The sequence below is a fragment of the Fulmarus glacialis genome, unplaced genomic scaffold (genome assembly GCF_000690835.1).
Source record: "Fulmarus glacialis isolate BGI_N327 unplaced genomic scaffold, ASM69083v1 scaffold7791, whole genome shotgun sequence".
In the NCBI taxonomy this organism is placed as follows: Eukaryota; Metazoa; Chordata; class Aves; order Procellariiformes; family Procellariidae; genus Fulmarus; species Fulmarus glacialis.
This window is the reverse complement of record NW_009193260.1, coordinates 69,533-88,810: the sequence shown is the minus strand read 5'-3', so window position 1 is coordinate 88,810 and position 19,278 is coordinate 69,533. Positions and strand designations below refer to the sequence as shown.

Sequence of the window (19,278 nt, the reverse complement as noted above, 5' to 3'; positions counted from 1 at the left end):
AGTTATTTTGAAAATGGAAATACATAAAGATGCATTTATACAAGTGCAAGACTAAATATTTTACATAACTGTATTTCAATGAGAAGATATACAGTAAGTGCACACTTGATAACACTAAGCAGGCAAAACTTAACGTTAGTTCCATATACTGTTGTATAGTTCATGCACAGATCTCTCCGAAAGTAAGGGGGCTGTTCCAAATAATTCTTGCTGGGATGCAAAACAGGATGGATTGTTGGTAAGGGTGTCAGCATGGATGGGGGTCAGTTATAGACATTACTTACTGTAATTTGTGATTGCCGTGAGAGAGGAGTGGCTGTTGGTGTGATAGTAATACTGCTGGTGATTTTACTGGTGGGCTTACTGGGTAGGCCATTAGCTAGTGCTGGAGTTCTGTTGTCTTGCACCGGATTACAAGGGCTGATGGGCTTGGAATTGGTGAGAGCTTGGACGTATGGACTTCCTAAGTGGATGTGGATTTTATTATCCTCAGTAGTTATTACACTTGATCCCGTACTGTTAGATCTCTGAAACTGCCATGACGACTGCCTGTCTGGGGATACTCTAAAAATGGCGTGCTTGGCTCCCATTTCCAAAGGCTCTGAGGAGAGTATTTGTTCCTGAGAACTTGAGCCTGGTAAAGCCAAAGGGGACATTGTTCTTTCAGGAGTTAAAGAACCACATGATTCAGGAGTTTGAGATCTTGCAAAAGTAGCCATAGTAATAGGAGAAATTACTTGCTCTGGACTCATGTAACCTTCTGCTGCTTTGGATTTTACAGGTGTTAAGGAGGCATTTTGAATAATGGTTATTCTTTGTTTTGGAGTGCCACAGTTGGGTATAACTGCTGTGCTTGTGTAGGAGTGAGGACTTTCAGTGGTAGGACTAGTTATTTCGAGTGTTGCTGTGTTCTGTCCATGGTCTGGAGTTACTTTTATGTGAAGAGGTTGGCCAGGTGTGTGGCTTAGCACTAGGTCTCCAGTCTGTGCACAGTTTCCATTTTGCTTTGTATGAATCTTTCCGTTTTGAGGATGGCTCTCTTTGGACTTCATCCAAGGGATCCATAATTTTTTGTTCACGGCATTTGCAATAGATGAGTTGCTTTTGAAAGACACTGTTTGTTCCCCCTCATTGTTGTCTTTGTCCTCATTATCGCTGTCTTCATACAGCTGCCCATTTATGACTGTTCGCTCTAAAGGCATGAGGGTTTTGTAATCGGGTGGTTCGTTGTCTGCTGGATCTGTCTGGACTTCTTTAGAAAAAACTTGCAAATCAGAAATTCTCCTTCCATTGAGACTGGGGGAAGTTCTTGCTGAACCATTGAAGTTCTTGCTGTAGCGTCTGTACCTCTCCAATTCTTTCTTGAGGCTTTCCATTTCTCTTGCTAACTCCCTGTTCTTGTTTTCTTGATGGAGGAGTTTCTTCTGTAAGACTGTATGATCACCTCGGAGGTGACAGATTAGGTCTTCTGTTGCCATGTATTCATGAATTTTCTCTTTCAGTGCATCTACTTCTCTGGAAAGATGACTTGATTTTGCTTCCTCTTCTTTGAGCTTCTTAAAAAGACGCTGCTCTTGATTGGACTCTGCCTTTTCTGTTAATTTATACCTAGCCACTTCCATTTTCACAGCCTCCAGCTCCTCTGATAGGAGCTTGGCTCTGTCCCTTTCATTGACATATCTTCGTTCTAGAGACTCAAATTCATCTTCAGTTTTCATAAGATCATCTTCTATAGCCTTCATTTCTTTCAGCTTCTGTTTAAGCCTCTCAACTTCTTGAGACAACTCTTTGATTTTGTTGTTCTCCTGCTGCAAGGAGGTGCTAGATTTAGTACTCTCCTTAAGTTTATTTTTAAGAAACTCTTTTTCAACAGCTTCCAGTGACTGAAGTCTTTTTCTTAGAATATTCACTTTGGAAACAAGATCACTTCCTTTCTCCTCTTCTGCTTTGAGTTTGTTTTTCAGTTCATCTCTTTCTTTTGTAACACTGGACACTTTTTCTTCTGCATCAGATTTTGATTTCAGTGCCTTTTTACTTTCTTCAATTAGTTTTTCTGTAACGGACATCACTTTATTTTGTTCTGCCTGAAGCTGAGAAGTTGCAGCTTGCAGCTTTTCTTCTGTTTGCTTTATTTTTTCACCCATAGTTTTTCTTTCATCCACAAGCATCACTGTTAGACTCTTCAGCTTTGTTAAATCTTCTTTAAGCGTAAACTCAGTTTTTTCTAACTTGCTTTCAATTGCTTCAAGCTCACCAATTCTAGCTTTTAAGCCATCCAGCTCATGGGACAACTGCTTTGTTAACATTTTTTCTCTTTCTAGGTTGCATTTCAGGGAGTAGCATTCTTGTTTGCTCTTGTTGAAAGCATCTTCTAATTTCTCTAGCTCCATAATTCTTTTGTTGAGTTTGTCAACTTCCCCTTTAAGGTTCTTGCTCTGTGATGCTTCTTTTTCTAACTTTCTATTAAGTTCTCTGCACTGATCTTCCATTTTTATGAGCTCTTCGTCTTTTCCTTCCATCTCCAGCAGTCGTTTCCGTAGTTCTTCCACTTCGGTCATAAGTGTGGGGTTTCCACACTCTCCCTTATTTATTTTATCCCTTAGGTCTTGCAGTTCTTCTTCTGCTTTTCGTAAAGATTTATTGGTCTCTTCCAGCTCATCAATCTGTCGGCTGAGAGCAGTTAATTTTAACCGGAGCTGACGATTCTGACTGTCTTCATTGGTTAGTTTGGCCATCATTGCTTCTTGGTCCTGGGCAATCTTACTGCTTTGGGCTTGAAGTTCAGCCTCCAGCCTGCTGGCTCTCTGTTCCTCTTCTTGAACTTTTGCTTCAGCAAAAGCCAGCTTCTCATGTGTTTGCTCTGCAGAAGTGGTTAATTCTTGAATTTTTTTACTTTGTTGACTCAACTGCTCAGTGAGTCTTTGCTGTTCATCCACCACCATTAAAGCAAAGGATTTCAGTTTAGTCAATTCTTCTTTCAGTTTAGCTGTTTTCTTGTTGCTTTCCTTCTCTTTTTTTGCCTGATATGCTGTTTCTTGTTCAAGAAGCTTTTTCAATCTGTGGGAGGAAATAATATTGTATTTTGTAGCCATTTGAATGGACATTTAAAAACACACCTGAAATATCATGACATCTCTGCCAGATGTGCATGAACATCCACTTTTAACTACAAGGAAAGGTCTGCTTGTAGTGTCGTGGGGCCCACAGACCTTACTTTCTACTCAGAATTTCTTTTGTAATGGACACTTCAATATGATCACTTAGAATTAACAACTTGAGTAATTATGCATCTTTGATTACATTTTCAGCTTTTGGCAGGTATCAGTGCAACACAACTTTTTGCTATTCTGCTCTGGAACAACACTGATCTTGGCTGTTTGCTGAGGGTAGCTATGTTCATGCAGGTTTTCCTAAGAAACGTGATTATCATAGTGGTTGAGAAGTTAAATCAGTGCAGCCCTCAAGGGCAGGTATAATTTACAGCATCATAAACCTCCTAATGCCTTTAAGTTACTTATAAACCATCCTGATAATTTGTGATGTTTTATGATTAAACCTTATGGATGTTAAAGTATGTGAAGGAAATGTAGCCACACTAGGCAGTTAGACAGGCTGCCTAATGTCAATTTCTAAGCAGCACATCAGAGCAAAACTAAACATGGTAGGTAAGTCAATCCTCAGTGAAAATGCAGGCCTTGGGACCTTGTATTATACACACACACAAAAAAAAAATGCAGTCAGCAGATAAACAGGTATTCAGGTTGTGCCTTTTGAACTTAAGAAAGCCCAAATGTCTTGCTGTTTGTTAGGCTTTGATTCGGTCTTATATCCAAAACTTGCAGATATACTTAAGTGCAACCCTGCTTTTACATGATTCTTGAGGGTTTTCATAATGGTTTTCCGACATGAGTTTTACAAGTTTATATTAGTACTCAGTCTTTACCAAGATGCAACATACTTAATTTGTTAGAGACTTGGTATAAGGTTGTGCATTTGTTTATATAAGATCCTAAGAAACCTCCGAATACCTCAAATAATTAGGTTCTTTTGTAGACTACTTTGTCAGGGAGATGTTTGTGGAGTTGGTCTGAGGTACGATTAGGTTTGGCCACCACATTTGCCTCCTTTCAATTAGATTTTTCCCACAGCCAACCTATAACTATATTCTAGTATTAAAGAAAAGTCTGAAAAGCCTAGATAGAAGTGATAAAGTATTAGAATTTGTATGTTTCACCGTTGTTCATATGTATGGTACGTATCCAGTTGTGTAGATTATATGAGGGAAATGAATTGCCTATCAGAACTGTACTTGCACAAAATGACTGCTTCAGCATTCATTAGCTGAGGCCCCTTGCTTTTTTTTTTTTTAGTTTTTTCCCCCCTCTGAAATATGACGATGACTCACTAGAAGTTGCTGCTGAAACATCAGATTTGTGTTCCACATTTGTCTCTAGTCACTGTTGTGATGCCCTTGTCCAAGTAGTGAGTCTTTACAGCTTCCCACTGACAAGTTCCTGTTGCAGCCATCCCTTTCGTTCAGGAAGAGCTCAGATAACGGCCTCCTTTGCACAGCTCTTTGACTGACTGGAGGCATATATTTCTGGGCATTTAATAGGCTGCCTCAGCAACATCCCCTTTGGCAGCATTGTAGTTTTCCCGCATGGAGAGAGGATGTCTTGCCATTCTACAACTGTCCATCAGACTTGTCTGATTTAATGGTGGTATTGTATAGAAGTCTATGACTATGAAATTTCTTAAAACACCTTCACCATCCCCACTGTTTTTATTTTAGTGCATAAGCTGTGTTATATTGAATGTAATGAAATGCTTTATATGAAAAATTGACAGAATGGGAAGTAGCAATAAACAGTTGATATCAAAGAATTAGAGCAGCCCCAAATTCTTTACAACAGTCAATTAACATAACGGAGAAAACAGACATGAAAAGGTATAAGTGGAGAGGGAGAGGTTTGTGAAAGGAGCTTGAAGGAATGCTGCTGGTTGGCAGAACAAATAAATAGGGAGAAGACTGCGCCATCTTCAAAGGCAGCTTTTTACTGTGTTGTTGGTGTATAAACTTTTGTCCACTTTTCAGTGCTAATTTCAGTTTGAATTCTTTTTAGTGTAAAAATCTCTCTTCCCTCCCCACCCTTGTCTCTAAATGCTTTAGTAGTGAAGTTCAATTGATGATTTACCGTTGCCATAGATATAAAACATAACAGAAGCATAACTAACAATTTCATTTGGAATGAACTCAGTTTTTGTGTGTGCATGAAGTTAAGACATCTTATATTAATACTGCTAAAATAGACTTGGGCTTATTAGCATTTGATTTATTTTAGCTTGCTTCATTATAATTTATTTTTGTAAGGCAAATTTAGCTGAGGTGATTAACACCTAAATTAATCAGTGTTTTACCCAACACTTCTGTATTCACTAGTTGATATCTCTCTGGCCAAATGAAACTGTAATGCTCCAGTGATGCCCCTTAAATTTCTTTAGAAAGAAAACTCTGAGACCAAATAGTAACCAACAATTGTAATTTTCATAGGAATGCTGCATAATTTTTTATGATGCAAATAAGATAATTGTGCATAAATAATAAATAAAATCAGTTGACAAATGTTGGAGTGAATAATCCCAGCAGTCCTTTCAGTGAGCATCAGTCTATCTACAATTTGTATTTTTTTCTGTCTTCTCCTCTTTTTTTCTTCTTCTATAACTTCGTTTCTCAAGCTATCTGGAATGCTTAAGACTTGCTTCAGCAAAGCACTTGAGGTTCCAGCCCAAACTGAATGCTTGAGTGAGGTAGTCTAACCCAATCTCTGATCAAGTCTGTGTTGCAAGGGTTATTTGAACACAAGTGCCTAAACTATTGGTATCTGACCTGGACCATTGTATAAACTGAAAAGGATTTTCAAGAGATTCTGTTTCTTTGGTCATGCCAAAAGACTTTAGTGTATTTAAAAATGTTTCCTTTATTCAAAAGATAAAATGCAGTTTTAAGATTCAAACAGAAATATAAGCAAATATTTCTAACCCTTGAGATCTATTTCTTTTTGAAAAAATACTTTTATAAAATCACTCCATTGAAGTTAAGTTATGGAGCATAGTGCAGAAGCTGTGAGTTAAAGGATTTTAATGTGTTTCTAAAAAGAAAAAAGGGATGTATTAAGCATGGTATATTTGTTTGATATTGTGTGGTTAAATAAGTTTTTGCACTTGTTTTTGATGACTGTATGCTTATTCATGTATTCCTATACAGAAATATTAATGTATTCCTATACAGAAAATGCCCTCAACAGTGCTGGATAGATAATGATTTCTTGGACAGAGTTGAGATTGATATTGTAAGAAGTCAACTGGGAAGTCTGTTAATATTTGCAGAAGAATTTTTCCTTGGCTGCTGAATTCCTGTTTCATGGTTCAGTAGGTCACAGCAACTGTGTCTGCACACATGCACTTAGGAATGGAAGAGGACCCTAAAATGTTTGGGGCTTTTGTTTTTTTGTTTTGGTTTTGTTTGTTTGTTTTAAATTCATCGCTTGTTTTTGGTCAGCTTTTTTGAGGAACCTGACTTCTGCAGGTCAGGGCTTGATTATGTATATAATTTGAATTAAGGCAAATTACATGTTTAATTGAAGAAGTGCTGTAACTGATAATAGCACTTTGTGATATTTTGCATAGTTTTGTGACAGAATAAAAATACTTTGTGTTAACTTCATTCAAAATACTCTATTCCTGAAGAAGAGTATCCAGAGTATTTGAGAGAGCAATTTTACCAAAAATACGCAAAGGTCAAAAAAAGTTGGCTTAAAAAAAAATAATTAAAAAAAAGAACAGGCACTCCCCTATCCAATAAAATATTTCATTTTCATTTCCAGTTGAATTTCATGATCATGTAATTTCACATTAGGCAAAGGTAGGTATATCATTTAGGCAAAGCTTTCACAGATAATTCCAAGCAGTTGACTTTATAGAACTGCAAGAACCCTTTCTGAATCCAGGCCAGCAAAAACAGGCATTGGAAATTGTTTTTATGAACATGAATGTTAGGTAGTTAAACAGAGTCAGGGCAGTGTCTTATTACTTCAGAGCTTCTGTTAAAAATGACTGCTTTATTGTGGCTTACTATTGTACTTGTTTGCAATACCAGTTGCCTGCTTTTTTATTTCCTTAAAGAAATTGTATTTGTCAGCTCTCCTCTGCTCACTGTAATCGCTTTCCTCAGTATGCATACTATAGCTTCTTGGTGTTAATACCATGCATTCAATCATGTTGTCTTAGAATCATAGAATCATAGAATCATTAAGGTTGGAAAAGACCTCTAAGATCATCAAGTCCAACCGTTAACCCAACACCACCATGCCCACTAAACCATGTCCCTAAGCGCCTCATCTACACGTCTTTTAAATACTTCCAGGGATGGTGACTCTACCACTTCCCTGGGCAGCCTGTTCCAAGGCCTGACCACTCTTTCAGTAAAGAAATTTTTCCTAATGTCCAATCTAAACCTCCCTTGGCGCAACTTGAGGCCATTTCCTCTCGTCCTATCGCTTGTTACTTGGGAGAAGAGACCAACCCCCACCTCGCTACAACCTCCTTTCAGGTAGTTGTTTTCCCTTGTTTTCCAGGGTTTTTTTTTTAAGTGCATATCACTCCGGCCACACTACATTATATTTAGCAACATAATGGCTATGTGTTCTCTACAAGATGTGGGGACTCCCAAAACAGTTCATTGTCATCTTGGTGTCATGTGATATCATTATGTCTTTAAGTGGGGTTTTCAGTTGTCATGGGGGGACCTCTATTACATCGATGTTGTTTAATTTATGTTTTTACAGGATTCTAAGGGGGCTGCTTTTCCTTTGAGTTTTAGGGAAACTAAAGAAAGCATGGGAGACTGAGTCTGCAAGATCCTTATTTTTTAATTTTTTAAGTTTGTTCTAGAATGAATCATTATTCTTATAATAAGAATAAAAATGACTTTTCTTTAAGCAATCTTGTAATGACAACTTTAGAAAAGGCTGTGTTCTTTAAGGATGCAAGTGAAATAGGTGTTGGTTTGTAAAGCTCTACTTCTATCATTCCTTCCACCAAAGTATTGAGGAGATTTTAGTATACACTTTATCAATATCTTGATTTTTATCAGATCATTTTGCAGAAATAACTGAGATTTTGAATGTCTGTGATCTGCATATTTTTTTTTTTTTTTTTTTTTTGGTAAATCATAAAGATACATATTTTTATCTAGCTCATGTGCTCTTCACCCTTCCCCAGGTAAAAGATGGCTTACTAGAGGTTCTACAGGTTATAACATGAGGGAGACGTGCTTCTAAAGTTTTTGGACAAGTGTTTGAATTTCCCCCTGTTTAATGCAAATAAAAACACTAAGCTGAAAGCTTTTAAAAGTGGATGAAGTCATGCCTCTTTGTCTGAGGCATTCTTCCCAGTTAGCAATAAGCCATGGTTTGGCCTTTAATAAGAGAAGAAACATGCTTCATCATTTCTGGTAAATCTTACAAGTTGTTGTATTTTTTACACCAATGAAGTTAAATATTTATTTTTGGAAGAAGGCCAGTCTGTCTATGCCTTCCACAATTTATGGCAACAAAATTTGGTTTGTTAAAATGGCTTTCTGGTCTTGGGGTAGCTATGCTTTTTTTTTTTTCTCTTTGCCTACAGTTTTACTTATTGATGTGTAGTTTTTATGAAGACATATGTTATAGCTACTTTTATGGCTCCCTGTTATCTTTATTGATGCTTCTTCCCTCCCCCCTGTCATAAAGAAAGTCAAAAGCCTTTGAAATTACAGCAACAACAACATACCATAGCTGTTGTGTAATCTGTTGGCTTTATCTGAATCAGTCAGCACTTCCCAACAGAATGCAAACACTTATTTTAAAATTTGTTTTCCAGTATGTTATTTATATATGTATATTTTAAGTCATTAGTTTATACTAGGATGCAAGCCTCCACAAAGCGCGTCTCAACTGCAAGAGACTGTGTGTAAGGCAAATTTCCTGATAAGGAAATTTATTTTATAAAATGAGTTCTTTTAATGAGGGGTGTGTGAATTCTGCTTATTACTCCACAAACTACCACAGAGTAATCATTGTTTTATCTGATGCTTAAAATGCTGACTTGCTTTGCAAGTCTAAATAAAAGTCATATATGATGGTGTTGCCAGTTCTAGGTTAACTTGGGCAAAATTTCAAATGGATAACCAGATGTATTTAGCTGTGATGCTGAGTAAACATACGCAGATAATATATTCTTTTAAAAATTAATTAATCTGGAACAGTAACGTTGTTTGTGACCATGATTTCACAACTACTAAGCTGCTGAAAATTCTTCCTGGTGATATAGCGATATTGGTGCTCATAAATGTTATGAAATCCTGTGTAGATTTGGTGACAGTAAATGGCATGAGAAATTTTTAACAAATTAAAAATTTGGTTAATTTAAGATTTAAGACTGGAGTAACATTCAGTTCTAGTTGGAGTAATTTTAATTCAGCACTGAAATTCAGTTTTGTTTTACCATGAAACCTCAATTTAAGAAAATAATTTTGTCTTGAATTATATATTCTTTCCATATCTAAATGTTCTAGGAAATCACCTATCAAAACATCAGTTTTGTGTAAGAAGTGTTAATGTTTTCTGTGCCAGTAAGTGTTCAAATGTGCAATGTGATAGTTATTAATTCTGTCTGTTCATTTCTAATCTTGTAATGACAGCCATCCGCAACGTCTGAGATTATGATAGGAAGGTGCAGGACTTTTAGGTGGGAGTGAAGAAGTGCTAGCCTATTAAATTGTTGGCAGGTTTTTATTCTGTTTTTGTTTTTTTTCCTTGACTGCATATCCTGAAAAACAATTGTAAATGAGCGTTGACCTGACAGGACTACGATATTAGTGAGCTTTACTTGAAGTTGGCCTTAAAAACTCTGGGTCCCAGAGTTCAGCTACTAGAAAACATGGCACAATGAACTGTGAGCTGGACGCTGATGTGTCACTGTTTTTGAGATGCACTCTTCTTTCTTCTTCCCTCTTTCTAGATTTAACAGCTATTTCAGTTATTCTTTGAAGTCGGTATCTATTACTGTTGGCATTTCAATGGTGTATAATTGTGCATGTAGCGTGACTGTTAATCCTCTTCTGTTCTGAATCTAAATGCATCAATAACTTAATCAGCTCACAGGAATGGGTTTTGTTGGTTAGTAATTTGGGATTTTTTCGTATTACCATAGTGCCTGTTCATTCCCCGCCCCCCATCTCTCTCACCATCTCTCCACACTGCCTGTAAAGTCGGAAATAATGCAAGTAATTTCAGATGCAACACCAGAATTTGGAACTCTTCAAATTTACGTCAGCCAGGAAATTATAGTTTTGCAGATGGAAAGCTTTCAGAAGGAAATGGAAAGATGAACCACAAGAGATGTGGTACAGGGGTCAAAGCAACAAGACTGAGGCAGAACTTCTTAGTTACTAATCCAGGTCTTGCTTTTGTCTTTTCTTCATCTTTAACAAGTAAAATTTTGTACCTGAACTTCAGATTTATTAAAATGGAAAAGCAGTGTTGACTCACTGTAACAGATTATTTTGAGAATTAATATTAACCCAAAGAGGTTTTAATAGGATGGTAACTGCGCAAAATAAACCAAGACAACTACTGCTTTTTATAATTTGTGATTTTTTTAAATGACAGTGTCATTGGAATGTTGCATTTGATGATTTGATATTTGATATTGCATGATAACAAGTTAAATTGATGAAGAGATCCTGTGTCTTTATGAACCTGAGTTTTGTTCTAAATGTATACTATAAACATTATTGATAGAACATTATTGCTTGACCACAGTTACTGAGCTTTTAAAATCACCAGTGTTACAAAACTACAGAGATAAACAGGACAGTGTTCTTCCATTATTTTTTTTTCCCCTCCATGGGAAGGTGGATGTGTTTTCATTGTCTGTTTGGAGTATCAGTACCAGTAATCGTTACCATTGCAGCCTACTGCTGGGATTTAGCAAGTGAAAAATTGTAGCAGGAGTTAATTGAGCTCCTGAAACTGTCTTTTAGAGCCCTGCCTACTTTCTCCCCATTCCCTTTGGGAAAATTAGGCACAAACAAGGGAGTCCAGCTTGCCCAAGTTCTGGAAATTTCTGGTCAGGCTGTTACTAGCACTGATTACCCTAGCCATGTGTGTTTAGTTTGTATGAGGCAAATACTACTTAGTTATCACTGCCATGCTGTGTTTACTGTTGATGGAAGTGTAATAGTTGGAGGGCTGAGTTTTTGTCTTGGCTATTTAATCTGCATACTTCAAGTGACTGAGGAGTTTGCAGGCATTTTGATTCCCTGAATGAGTCAGTTGTTTCAGCTCTGTTTAAGTTTGTAACCCTTAAGTAATCTTTTTACACTTTTCAGTTTAATGATAATACTTGTTTTAGATTAAGAGAACAACCTGGGTTTTCTTTAAGCAATTTCAATAGGTAAATCCTGTCTAATTTGATTGTGGTTTTTTTATTCTGTATATACCATCATAGTGTGTAGGTTCAAGGTGGACCTCTGTTTTATGGATGCTTTTTCTGGGGGGCAGCTGGGAGAATAGGTGCTTTTCTGGTATCTGATTCACCTGGGGCAGTGCTAGTGCTGCTGTCTTGACCAGAACTGGGCATGATTGTGCAAGGATCGAATTCATACAAACTTCTTAAACTTCAATTAGTTAATATTTTTGGTATGACAGAAAATGGCACTCAGCCAACAAAAACACATCATGTTATTCAGAGGAGACTGGTTAGTTGTAAATGTCATTTTCCCATAACATTTATAGGAACTGGATGTTCTCTAAAACAATTTTAACACACGTTTTATATAGAAATAAATGTCTGGGGCCACATTTTCATTCATGGGCAGAATAGGCACTATGACTATCTCTTACGCTAGCCGTGGCCTTATTTGTATATTATGTCATCAGCAGCGGTAAAATTTAGAACTTTCCATACTGCCATGCACGCTTCCTTTGTTGAACTGAAGACATCCTCCTCATTGCTGCCAGTCCTGGGTAAGCGGTTCAATCATACAGTGGCCACTTGCTTTTAGACAGGTGGAAGTCGGCTGCAAACTTCAGTGTGTTCTCCACATGCTCAGTGCATGTGACAAGAATTTATGTACTGAAATTGTGATTAGAACCACATAGATTAAACACTGTAAGTTAAATAAAGGTACTTTAGTACTGATTGGGACTGTCTGGGAAGACTGAGAGTTTGCCATCATTTGGAGAAATGGGGCTAGTTAAAAACAATTGGACAAACATTCCTCTGGAATGACGTAGGTGGTGTTACTCCTGTGCAGGAGGATAAAATTCCATGAATTTATGAGGGTCCTGTTCATATCCGTAAAATCTTTATTATATACATACATCCTAAGACAAAAGTAAGTCCTTTTTCTGGTCTGCTTACTTCCTGAAGTAGCTCTGTGTATGTGTGTAATAAACTCTGAGTGTTTGAAGACTGGGCTTGGGTGGCACACCATTCCTTTTTTTGGCAGAAAATATGAACCTTAATTGTTACTGCAAATTTAGCGTGAGATACTGAAATTTTCCTTGATGCAGGGTTGTATGAAGCAGTATAGTTGAGGATTTCCAAATAGGCAAAAGACTTTAATCAGGTTTGCTGATACAGTCGCAACTTTTTCTAGTAGTCAAGACTGGAAGTAATGAGAGCAGTAATAACACTAATATCAAACAGATTTCACTTTGAAGCTAAATATGCATCTTTTTCCTGTAGACCTGATAATGTGAGGGTGTCCATTTTCTCTAAGGTGGACTTGGCCAGCACTTCATCTTGGAGGACACAGGTGAAAGAAAGGTTGTAGCAATGCATTGCAGCATGGTTAACTAGCTAAACATGGATATGAAGCTACGAGTGATAAAGAATGCTGCTAGTTTCCTGTTTTGCAGTACGTGACCTTCAGAAATTGTATTAAAACTAATTCCGATGGATTACAAATCGCTTCTGGGTACAGTTCTAGGTATTGAAGTTCTGTAGTTCTGGGGACTTTGCTACCTGGGAGATAATTCACTTTCTTGCTATCTGTCCTAATCCTGCTAAATGTCTTGCTGTATGTCTTTTATATCTGAATGTGTTGGGACTTGAAGTGTGGGATGTTTGGAACTTGCGTTTTCTCTTGTCTCAGTAGGACCTAGGGCCGCATTGGCCTGGGAGCACTTGGTGAATCATCTAAAGGTTCAAAGTCAATGCATGTTTGTTTAAAGTGTGTTAATCCTTAGCATAGGTGCTCTTCTTCAGGATTTAATTTTACATGGTTTCTCCAAACTGATCCTCTTCAAACAGGACTAAAGTGTGGTTTTAGACTACAGGATAGGAAGCTACAGTGGAGAGCTAAAGATAATAGTCTGAGAATTTTTTTAATGGTTATAGTTCTAACCAAGGTTTACTTCATAGATTTAATTCATATACTTAAATAACAATTTAAATAAGAAATAATAATTTAAGTAGCCTCTTCACCTGTGATGAATTGTTTAACTAAAGAACATCTTTTACTCTCAGAGCTGTTGATTAGGATGTGTTGAAGTAAGATTTTCTATTCTTCTGCAGCCTTGGTAGTTCACTGCGTTAAAGATCAAATGCCCTGCTTAAGCAGAAAAGAAAATCATGTCCTTTATTCATATGTCCACTCAGAGTACCAATACCAGTTTGTATCCAGAATCAGTGCTTTTTTTTTTTTTTAAAGCTACTTGCGTGTGTGTTCAGCAGCTGGAGTAACTGTTGCTTGGTTTGGAAAACGAATGTTTCTCTATTTCTTAGGAAAAGATCCTAAATTGTTAGGATGAAAAAGTGGATTTAACTAGTTCTAGCTATTCTGTGACCAATGTTTTCTTACACTCTTTTAAAATTGGTCTGAACAGTCTTCCTAAAGCCAAGAGAGATACTTACTTTTTCCATCTTTAGTTGTTTTCCAGTTTTCTTTCTCTGCCTTTCAAAAACTGTCAGAGAAAAAAGGCTTTTTTAGGAAAGAGGAGGGTCATGTGCATGTATGCTTCCCTTGCCCTTTCATATGAAGACTTTTAGACTTCAAGTGTTCCCTGTTCTTCAAATAACTGTTGATTCAGTTGAACATTTTCTGCCTCGTTATTGTACCCCAAATTGATTTATAACTCAGTATCGTTATGTGACTGAAAGGCATTTGGCTACATGCCCTATTTGATCTCTTTTCTTGCCTCTTAGCTGATGGTCTGTGTGTGATGTTTAGGTTATATTTTCCTATTTTCATATGTCACTCTGAAAATGAAGGAGCTGTAGCATGCTTTCATGTATAGTGTATTTCTGATGTAATACATCTTAGCTTTTATCATTAATTTATAACATGGTTTCAAATGCTGAAAATAAAAAGACACGATTATCTCTAGACAGAACTTGCTAGTTGTTTGGTTAACTGCATTAGTCTAGGTATATGAGAGGGTCATTTAAAGGTTATAAAATATTACCTTGTCAAATTCTGATTCCCCCCAGCCAGTTAATCCTGATTGAAATAGGAGAATTTTGCTATTTACAAAGATGGCAGTAATCATCTAGAGCTTTAAGCACAGGATGGGAACAAAGCAAGGGTAAGCAGTCACTTTCCAGAGTGGCTGCTCCTTTGTATACCATGCTACATTTTCTTCCCTCTTCCTTTACAGCAGTTAGCAAAATATGTAAGCTTGAAGATTCTTGTCAGCTGTTGTCTGCTGCTTTCCCAAGAGGGAATCAATGTGTGCACCTCCTAGCACAAGCCTAAACATTCTCCACTGGTTGGTGTCATCTCCGCACCACCCTCATAGGCAGCCTATTTTATCTATCTTGAATTGACCTATATTGAAGCTGTACTTGCTGACTTCACTTCAGAGGCTTTTTATCCCCCTGCTCTGCTTACACATATGCAAGCAAATGCACATACCCATTCATATATTAGGTATGTTTTTAGAAACACGTATTTTAGGAGAAGTTTTAAGCCTGCCAAGGTTCATGGTGGCCTTTTCATTGGAGCCTATTCAGTATTTAATTTGGGAATGACATGGGCTGCTAGTGAAAAGACTTTTCTCCTTATATGAAAGAGTATATGGTACTATTTTGCAAGTTAAGAAAATGTTTCAGCTTTGAGCATTAACAAATTGCATTTTTTTTTCCACCTTCCTACATCCAAGTTAGTATGTTCAGCACTGGATTTCAGATACTTAGGTCAGTGTTTGGCTGCCCCTGTTGTACCTCTTGTACCCCCAGGTTCAAGTGACCAAAATAAAAAAAAAAAAAAAAAATTAGGCTCATATAATTTACTTTCCTCTTTTCTAGGTAGGGATCTGAAACAGAATGGCTCTACTGAGGCTGGGAATGTGCTTGACTGGGGGGAGCATTTTGAAGTTGAAAACAAAAACAACTATGGCATTTATTAGGCTGCTTCTCAGAAATCTCTGTGTAGCTAAGTAGAATAGAATCATGTTTGGGAATGTGGTGCATGACATTAGTTTCAGGTAAGCTGAGCTTAATGGTGATAAAATTTCCTAATTTTCTTAGTAACTTGACTTAATGACTGAAAGTTATGCAGATTTTACCAGAATATTGATTAAATCCATAAAAAGTTGATGGAATTCAGTCAGCTTATACTTCTTCTAACATGGTTTTGTCCATGTGCTCAAATCTAATATGTAATTAACATGTGAGTTTTATGAGTGCATTACTTTCCATTTTTAAACAGGCAATCTTGTGTGTTTTTTCTCATGGTAGTAGCAACGTGCAGCTTCATTTTTTAAATTTTTCCTCTTTCTTTTATGCTCTCATTGCAGTAGTTGCTATGCAAACACTAGATAAGCTTTGTGTCTCCAATAAAAAAAGACAAAGTTTTAAATCCACTCTTTGCAATGAATTTGAAAGAAATTGCTTTGAATATTAGGTTTAAGGCAGATCTTTAAGAACTCTAACCTATCATTTCTTTTAAGTGTCATTGTTGTGTTCCTTCCCAGGCCTTTGGAAGCCTATAAAGGACAATGAAATCTGGTTGATGCATTGTTTCACATCCCTGAAGTGTATGCAAGGTTAATGTTTTTCTTGTCAGAAGTTTTTTGGTTTTTTCATCCACATTTTTAGTCCTGTTCACTGAAGCTTTGTGTACCCTACCTGAAGTACATCTGTAAAGGTTTGTTGAAGCTTGAGCATGAGCAGTGAGGTGGTTGTGGGCTCTGGTCGCTCAGCTTCTTTAAGCATGCAGTGTGAAGCAAAATGGCTCAACTTCTGCTTATTTACATCAGCAGCCACTCTCTGGTGGTTGTCCATAGTTCCCCTGCCCAGCTCGAGGCTGAAGTCAAGCAGTTGTGTAACATCATCATGATATGCACGATGAGCTGTAGCAGAAAGGGTGACTTCTGCAACAGGCAAAAAGTATGTGCGTTTATCAACTTGAATGACCAAGGTCACAGGACTTTGAGTTGTGTTGAAATGTTGTCTAGCAAGGTTGGTTTGAACTTTCACCCCCAAGCTTTCTGTTTTGTTATTAAAGGAGGGTTATACACTGATGTCGCTGGGTGTTTGCTCAGCTAGCATTCATTTATTGCATGAACATTCACCTCTTCACTGTCACCTCAGTTCTGTTGTTCTGGTGAGGAGGCAGTGCTTTGGGAGGTGTTGGTTTTGTACTGTTTTTAACTGGAGGCTGCAGACTGCCACAGAAGATCTTCAAATATATTTTCCTTGAATTTGTGAACACTTGAGGAAAGTAAGCTGTGAATGCCTGAGCATGCTTCATTGGTCTATCAGCATGAGTGCTATTACTGACCTTCGAGAAACAACATGGTGCCCTGGACATGCAATCAAAGTGATTTTTGTCTCGCTGACAGAAAATGCAGCAAACCTCAAAATCAGCATAACATACTGAGAGGTGTTAAGACTCAAAATGTCCATTACTTCACTTAAATCACAAGACTGAGCACTATATTTAGAATTTTTCAGCAATGCCTCTTACCCTCTTGGATCTGAGTAGTAGAGTTTAGTGAATGGTTGAACTAACCAAGCTTTCAACCACTTCAAAAAAGCTCAACATAAACCTCAAGGATGCCATGGCAGAATCCATTCAATATGAGAAAAACAAACCTAAACAATTAAAAATAATTTATTTTTATTGGTAAGGCATAGTTTCTAAGCTCAAATCAACTTGATGACAGGCTAAAGTATTAAGGGGAATACTATTAATGAGTTAGAACTAAAATTTTATAGGATGCTTTTTTAAGATACGTCTTCCTACATTGTAAACTCCTTAAGATTCTCTGACTTAGATATTTTAATTGCTTCTTTAATGAACTGTATTCAGGTAATACCACACCCAGGATTTGAGAGAAGCTGTTTGCAGGAGAGGTCCAGAGGAGCAGTGGCTGCTCACTTGCCCATGCCAAACTGCGCCTGGTAGAGAATTTTTCCTGAAGAAAAGTGCCAGCCTTTTAATAACTGCCACAAAGGGGAAACTCATTGGGAGTAAAACCAAGCTGTTTTTTTATCCCATGACAATGGCAAATGTGATAATTCATAACAGTATTAGGTAAATAATATGAAAGTGCTGTTACTCAGCAAAAATCAAGCAATAACTTGATTTTTACTAGTACTGATGCGGAAAATAAAATAAGCGTAAATTATATCCTTTGGTCTTCTGGGTCAAATCTCTAAAAGTTCTACTGTTAGCAGTTACGCAGCGTTTGTCAGTGGAGGGAAGGGAAGTGACGGGGAAGGAACAAAGGGTCAATGCAGTTTTATAGGAAGTTGACTTTCATTTCTGAAGGATATACTTGTTCTTAAAATGCTTTCTTTTTACATTGGATGTTGTAAAAAGTTCCTATAAAAAGAAATGTAAGTGAAGAAATGCAATTGTTGAAGACTGAATTACATGATAATTCTTTTCCTTTACTGTCTCCTTTTACTGTTAAGTGATTCTAAGCTAACATTTTAATTGCTTAAAATTGGATAGTCTCAATTTAAGAAATCTGATAAAACAAAGGAGTGTAATGCTGAGGGTGGGGAGGAAACAACAGTGAGATGTTTTAATCATTATACCTCAGTCTAATTATTTTGGACTTTTACCAGTACAAATGATAGCAAAATTGGTCCTCTAAGTATTAAGTGAATAATGTTTTCCCTTTTGATCTAAGGAAGACAGACTATGGGGAAATAGTGTTCTTCTGGCTTTTGATAGATGTTATGATTTGTATTAGGCTAGCAGCATTCACAGTACAGATGGTACTTTGGATATTGCTAAAGCAGTAATTAATGATAAATGTTACCCTCCTCTGTTGGATTTGGAGGAGCTGAAATAGTTCTCTTACCTATGGGTAGGCTTTTTTTCCTAGTTACTGCCTTTATTAAATATATATGTTTATTCCATGTGTTGCATTTCTATGAATATTTTTTCTTCATCATATTGTAGTCTTTTGACTTCAGCTTATCCTTTCTACTCAGACACGTTTTTTGAGGTCTGTTACTTAACTTTGGTTCGTGACATATCTTTTCATAATGTAGCTAACTTTTCCACTTTATAACTTGACAATGTATTTGTTATTAAATCCACTGAATATAGGATATGTAGGAAACCAAGTAATCATTTATCAGGAAAGAGATCTAAAAATGCTAGGACATAGGTTGCAAGTCTGCAGATATGACAGAATAATGAGCAGAAGACATTGTAAGGGGCTTAGGATACTGATCTGGGGTATTGGTTTTCTACTATAAACTTACATTTGTTCTGGTTGCTAGGATTCATTTCATTCTATATGTATATCCAGTGCCCTCCACCCTAATTTTATAGCCAGGCAGACTCAAGGCATCAACAGAGGTGTAAACTTTGGTCGTTACAAAAAAGATTGTCTTGGAAACATTGATGTTGCCTTTATCTAAATGCCAAGGTTAGTAATACACAAATACCTGAATTATCTTTGAAATTAAATGTCTCTTTATATATTTAAGTTTCTAGAAGCATGTGGAAAATAACTACTTAATATTTGTTTGGTTTTTAAAGCAAAAAAAAAGTCACAAAAATGTTAACACACGATACTTTGACTCAGTCTCTAAATCCATGTGTGCTTGATAGTACAGCAATGCATATAATTGTATCAGCTTTGATTTTTCTTAAATATATACTTGAACAAGAATTTTGCAGGATTTAAAACATCAAATGAAGGGGAAAAAAAGCCCTTTCTGCTGTCCTAACATTTAATGCTGATTTGATTTCATATTAAGGAA

At 36.8% G+C, this 19,278-nt stretch overlaps 1 protein-coding gene across 1 annotated transcript in view; it reads right to left on the bottom strand.

The window, feature by feature from the left end:
- Positions 1–263: 263 nt before the first annotated feature.
- FILIP1L (filamin A interacting protein 1-like) overlaps positions 264–19,278 on the bottom strand; it is a 69,446-nt gene continuing 50,431 nt past the window's right edge. The window contains exon 4 of the mRNA XM_009587372.1: positions 264–3,057. Coding sequence (XP_009585667.1) covers positions 264–3,057 — 2,794 coding nt within the window. The remainder of the gene's footprint in view (positions 3,058–19,278) is intronic.